This window comes from Durio zibethinus, chromosome 22 (genome assembly GCF_047325235.1).
Source record: "Durio zibethinus cultivar Kanyao isolate XHJ-2024 chromosome 22, ASM4732523v1, whole genome shotgun sequence".
Taxonomy (NCBI): domain Eukaryota; kingdom Viridiplantae; phylum Streptophyta; class Magnoliopsida; order Malvales; family Malvaceae; genus Durio; species Durio zibethinus.
In genome coordinates this window covers 14407724-14414201 of record NC_143183.1, presented here as the reverse complement: position 1 = coordinate 14414201, position 6478 = coordinate 14407724, and the positions used below count along the sequence as shown (strand labels likewise).

The 6478-nt window shown below is 33.8% G+C and overlaps 1 protein-coding gene across 1 annotated transcript; it reads left to right on the top strand.

Annotated features, from left to right (window-relative positions):
* The first annotated feature begins 465 nt into the window (after positions 1-465).
* LOC111307328 (FLUCTUATING-LIGHT-ACCLIMATION protein 1, chloroplastic-like) lies at positions 466-4051 on the top strand. The gene is made up of 6 exons (XM_022905336.2): positions 466-941; positions 2289-2391; positions 2707-2762; positions 3156-3320; positions 3451-3564; positions 3650-4051. Exons 1-6 carry the CDS (start codon positions 594-596, stop codon positions 3740-3742), a joined length of 879 nt encoding a protein of 292 aa, XP_022761071.2. The 5' UTR covers positions 466-593; the 3' UTR covers positions 3743-4051.
* Positions 4052-6478: the final 2427 nt, after the last annotated feature.

The window sequence follows — 6478 nt, the reverse complement described above, 5'->3', positions numbered from 1 at the left end:
AGATAATGGAAGATGAAACCAAATTATCACATTTATATAAATATGAAAATAAGAAATTGAAATTTGTGCTGAAAATATTGAAAAAAATTAAACGCGAGTAGTAAAAGCGTCCATGAATTAGATTGTGTTGTGATCGATTGGCATCTCTAAATGCCAAGCCTAACTTGCGCCCTGCACGTCAACGCCCATCTATTTAGTTTAGGCTTGATATTATTTAAATATTAAAAAATATTTTTATATTAATATTTAATGTTTTTAATTATATTTTAAATTTTGAATTAAATAAAATAATTTTGATTGGTTAAATAATATCTTAAACCGACCAACAAACAGTCAAGCTTCAAAGTTTCCATCGAAAACCTGGCCTGGGGGCTTAATGGGCTACTAGTTATTCATGCAGTTTCCAAGAAAACGCAGGGAACTTGCAGCCTAAAAGGACTTGGTTATGACCTTCTAAAACCAATGGCACGTCAAAACGCGGTCTTTTACAGTTTATTCAACCCGAAAACCCATTGCATTAAGCTTTCTCTCTACAGATAAAAAGTTCCAAAGTTCCAACTTCTTCTACCCTTAAACAACAACTAGTTTTGCCAATGATGGCTTTGAAGAGTTTTCCAAAACTTTCAATTCTAACTGTTATTGTAGCCTTAGTACTATCCCATAACCTGTATGAAGCCTCAGGCTCAGCTGCTTCTGGCGGTCGGATGGGCGGCTCTTCTTTCTCTTCAGAGAGGTCACCTTCTTCAAGCAGGCATCACCATCATTATTATCATCATTCGTCTGGAGTTTATAGCTACAATTCCCAGCCTAGTTTTTCTGGGAACGCCAATCAAGAGAATGGTTATTCGGCGGCTGTTGCTTTTTTAATAGTAACGATATTTGTGGGAGCAGCTTCACTCTTGGTCAACCATGAAGGTAGAATAAGTATTCTACAAATTCAGGTATCACACGACTTGCTTGCTTTAGTATCAATGTATTAATCAAGAAGATTTTTTCCTTTTTTTTTTCCCTTTATTGTTACAGCTATTTGCTCACATTATATTACTAGCAATGTTGGATATATTCCTACTAGTATTCAACTATAACAGAACTGTAACAAGATGCATTTGTTGTGCTTTTAAGGAGGTCTTGCAATTGTAAACCAAACTGTAAAAATTGCATTATTGTCCTGTACAATTGAAAGCAAATGATTGCTTTTCTAACTATTTTAAGCATTTGATAGAAAATATCATGAAACCTAGCTGCTATCAATAATTATCCTCAATTGATATCATGTTATGAAGTTTCAACTCAAGGCTAAAATAGACTCGACTCTTGGTGCCTTTGAAATTGTCATGCTTATCAATGAGACCTTCAACTATACCATTAAAAAGATCCTAGAGGAATCAAGACCGTCCCATTAGGTTGATCCCTTGTTTGTTTGTTGGGTCCAAACAATAAAATTGTCTTGATTTCTCCTAAACCTTTGTCGCTTAATGCTTCAATGCCTCAATTGGTTCATGTAGCCACGCTTAAGGTGACATTTAGCAGGTTTGGAGTTCAGATCCTAGTAATTGTAACCCTTTCCCTTATCCCAAGCTATGACATCCTTTGTACGGAAAAAAAAAAGAACCTCCAATGGCTTTCCTAATTTGACTCCGTAAATCATCCACCTAAGCTCTATTCATTCCCTTACAAGAAAAATATTTTACAACAATGGCATTCAAGTTCACAGAAAAACTTGTAATTAAAATTTTTCCTTGTTTTCATTCTTTTCCTCTGCTTTATGAATGTCTCTTATGCTTCTCCCTCTAGTGGAGCTATGACAGTGGTGAAGGTTATGGAAGTGAAATTGAATACGTTGACAAAACAATTTTGATCTTGTCCTCTGTTTCTTGGACTAGTGACCAAGGAGTTTTAAGGAGGACACAAAGGTTTTGGTTTCGAACCGCAATCTCCTCCCCCTTCCCCCATGGGCTATGCCCATCGTATGTACCAAAAAAAAATTAATTTTGATAATTGTTTGGACTTTTTTCGTGTTGGAATGGTTATCACTATTCTATATTGCATTTTCAAGGGAGATAGCTTCCTCATGCTTCAGCTATTGTCAAGTTCAACTCGTGGTTTGTTTCAGCCGTCATTTTGTTGCTTTGTTGATGAAATTTCATTTTGTGTTTTGATAGTTGGCATTTGAGAAACTACAAAAAGCTAAAAAGTGGGATTCTTTTTTGTTATTTTGCTTATTATACATTTCAATCACAAGGGAGTACTCTTTTTACACTAGTAAATTTTCTTCCCTATTTTTTCAGGTTGGCTTATCTGCAAAAGCTCATTCGTTGCAAAGAGAACTGACTGAAATTGCCTTGACAACAGACACTTCTACCGCAAATGGCTGGAACATCGTATTGGAAGGTTTTTTTTTTTTTTTTTTGTGATTTTTCTAGTACTCCACTTTTGATTAATTCTAGTATTTCAATTTTATTTCCTTTTCTTTTCTTGCTTCTTTAATCGACACATTAATCTTCATGGCTTGATAGATTCTCCGTTATTTCTTTTCTTCTTGCCTGTCTTGTTACCATTGTAATCCAGTGTAAAACACTATAATGTGCTCAAATATTCAGATGCATTTCACGAGCACTAAAAATGCTAAATTCTCTAGGAATTGAAATCATCTTTGATAGAAAGTTATCTAATTTTTGTATTTTTGATCTTTTCTTTTGGATGCAGAAACAATATCATCATTGCTTCATCACCAAAACTGCTACATTTATAGCTATTCATCTGTAAGTACAACTTGCATAATGCTTTCTCATCTTATAGTTCCTATGTACCTTCTGTTGTTCTTCATGTCACAAAGATTTATTACAGGCTTTAATTGAGCTTAAAAATTTGACCATTCATTTCCATTTAAGTGCTTGTTTCTATTAGTAGCTATACTGTCAGAAGGCTAAATTGCAATATTTGTTTCCTGTGTATTAGAAAGATGTTCAATTAATGAGCCTTGGTAATGTTGTCTTGTTGAGTACTATTGAACATTCAAGTAACATGGGGGGATAGAAGAATTGGCATTAACTAATTCCTTGTGACTAATAACTCCAATTTATATCCTAAGTCTGATGAAGCAGTTGCCTTTATTCTACCTAATTACAATTTTATTCTGATGATTTTCCTCACAGGTAACTCGTCATTGGACTATCGGAGGTGCTGAATGGCACTTTAAACGACTTTCCAAGGAAGAACGAGAAAAATTTGATGTACAGTCACTGGCAAACATCAACAATACTAAAAGGCAAAGAGCAGTTGTTCCAAAAGCTGACAAAGTTAACAAGGACTGCATAGTGGTATGAATTCCACTATTATTTTCAGCTATTTCATTCTAAAAACTTTTAGAAATAAGTTCATCAGACTGGCTTATTCAGATTCTTTGATCCGTATTCATTTCATCAACCTTCAAACATGTCTTATTCATAGGTGACAGTTCTGGTGGCTGCTCAAGGTGCACACAGCCTGCCTACTATCTGGACTACTGACGATATGAAGGAGGCCTTGCAATCTATGGCAGAAATCTGCTCTAGCAAACTCAAGGTAAAGACTGAAATCTTCATATGTGATCCTAGCTTATTCGTTCACCTTTGATGTCTAATAAGTACTAATTTCTATTCTCTTTTAGGCTGTAGAGGTGCTCTGGAGCCCACAAGATGAAACTGATTCTTTGTCAGTTGAAGAATTGCTTGAAAATTACCCGCAGTTAAGGCGACTATGATGACTGCTACAAATTTCGCCTGTGAAGATGTAGTTTGATACATACTAATTTCAAATTCTATATACAAGTCAATGCTTTCCTTGTAAATTTTTCTTCCAAAAATGTTGGTGTTGATAGCTTAATTTGCCTTGTTATTCGGAGCTTTTTTGATGTAACCAACGAAAGTACACAACATATATAACCCTGATTAGGTGTTAAACTTTATGGTGAAAGATTTTGTTTATGATGAAAAGAAGAAGAAAAAAGAAAACTGTAAATCCAAGTATTTTATCGTTGATCAATAACGACATTGATATCTTTATGATCCCATATAGATGCTTGTACCAAGTTTTGAGCGTGCCGTCTACCTTGTCTTCATTTATTAATAAGCTCCAGAAAGGTCATACCAACGAATGTGTTTGCAAAAGCAATGGACTGCACAAACTAGAGACATATGCTAGAATTGTCAACAAAGATGAGTTATTCTCTCAAATATTTTTAACTTGTTCAACTGGCTTAATTGTCAATGACATTTCACAAAATCCCTCAAACATAAATTTAATAGGCTGTAAAGATGGTGTCTGCGAAAATGTAGGGGAAGTTGCAGCCTTGCAGGGGATTATTGCCATGCCCTTTCAAAAACCAATGGCATGTGAAACGGTCTTTTATGGTACATACTACTTATCCAATAGGCCAAAACCCACTGCATTATCAAGTTTTTTCTCTAATGGAAAAGGTTCCATCTTCTTGCATCATGTTGCCTGGATCCATCATTTTCACCTCAAAACAACAACCAATTCTAAAATTTCCAATATTTGCTCATATTGTAGCCTTGATACTATTCCACAACATATATGCATGCATCTTCTGGGCGTCCGATGGGCCGATCTTTGAATTTTTCAAAGTAGTTTTTTGAAAATTCTCCAATTGATCTTCTAAGCTTAAACTATTACATTCCATGCATTTTATTGTCAAGGTGAATCGGTTTCCCCTGGGATGCATATTTTTTCTGTTTTCTTAAAATTTTCATACTCCTTTTTCTTTGTTGATAACTCTAAAAAATAGAGTTATTTAAAACAGTTTTTAGTGAAAAAAGTTTGCTAAATTCTTTGTAAAATGAGATACTTTTTACTTTTAGCGTTTTTAATTTGATGATGTGTAGGTGATCTTAATGTGTAAGTAATTTGATTTTTGTGCATACACTGTCATAACGTTTAGATCTGGAGATCTATCGCTAGACATTGACTTTTAGGAGTCGCCACCAATATTTTTTATCTAGATGCGATTGGCCACCTAAAGAATCTGTTCTTTCAGGGAACACCTAAGTTTAAGGGTCCCTAAAAGAATACAGAACAGGGTTCGAGAGTTCGGTTACGTGTGAGGAAGGTTATAGCACCCTCACAACGCCCATCAAAAGATGGTATTAGCTTAAATTTGTGTTATCCAATGAGCCTTAAAATTTTACCAAGTAATTAACTATTGGAAATCATTCTCAATTGACTCTAATACTTTTAGCAGAAAATTGAAAAAATCCCTCACCTCAAGAGTATGCAAGAAAAATTATTATTTCACTTGCAGAGACTCCATCGTCGGATTATTTAAAAAAAATCAAAATCAAAATCAAAATAAAAAAGAAGGAAAGAATGTTTGTTTTTGTGCAAGAAAATTGATACTTTCAACTTTTCTCAAAAAATATTCTTTTGAAATTTTAATTTCAAGGAAAATTGATACTTTCAATTTTTTCCCAAAAATAATTTTTTGGAAACTTTTATTTTCAAGGAAAATTGATACTTTTAATTTTTCCTCGAAAACCTTTTTTTTTGAAATTTTATTTTTAAGGAAAATTAATACTTTTAACTTTTTTTCAAAAATATTTTTTTTGGAAACTCTGATTTTAAAAGAAAATTGATACTTTCAACTTTTCCCCAAAAATATTTTTTTTGAAAAATTTTGATTTTCAAGGAAAATTGATGCTTTCAACTTTTCCTCAAAAAACTCTTTTTTGAAAATTTATTTTTAAGAAAAATTGATACTTTCAACTTTTCCTCAAAAATATTTTTTTTATTTTTATTTAAAGAAAATAGAATAATGAAACAAAATAAAAGTGAAAATAAATAAAAATGAAAAAATAAAGAAAAGTAAAACAAAAATAAAAATAAAATAAAGATAAAAAGAATATTAAATAAACCTAATCTAATAAATAAAAAAATAAAAAAAACAAATAAACAAATAAACAAATAAATAAATAAATTCAAAAAAAAAAAAAACCTGGAGCAGCTCGGAGTACAGCTCGGCTCGGCTCGGCTTAAGGAAGAGAAATGGCTCAGAGAAGCGGCTTGGGACCTTGGCTCGACTCGGCTCGACTATCGGCTCGGAGGAGGGAAGACATGCGCGGGTCAGGAAGCGGGTCGACGCTCGGGTCGGGTTGGATCTCTGTAAAACGCGCGGATCCTCTAGGTCATTTAAGGCAAAAACGGTATCGTTTTGGGAGGGTATATAAGACTTTTTTCTCTGTTTTTCAGCATAAAGCTTCTCCCCTCTCTCTCTCTCTTCTTCCTTTTTCCTTTTGCTTCTCTCTAAACGACCGAAGAACTCCGATTGAACGTTCATCGGATTCTGAAAAATTTCGTCGGAATCTGGGTTTTTCGTCAAAAGTTCGTCGAAAAGTTGGTCGATTTTTGGGATCCTTCATCGAAAACTGGACAGCTCGTCGGAAACTTCAAAGTTGGCCGAAATTTTCATCGAAAAATGCAACTT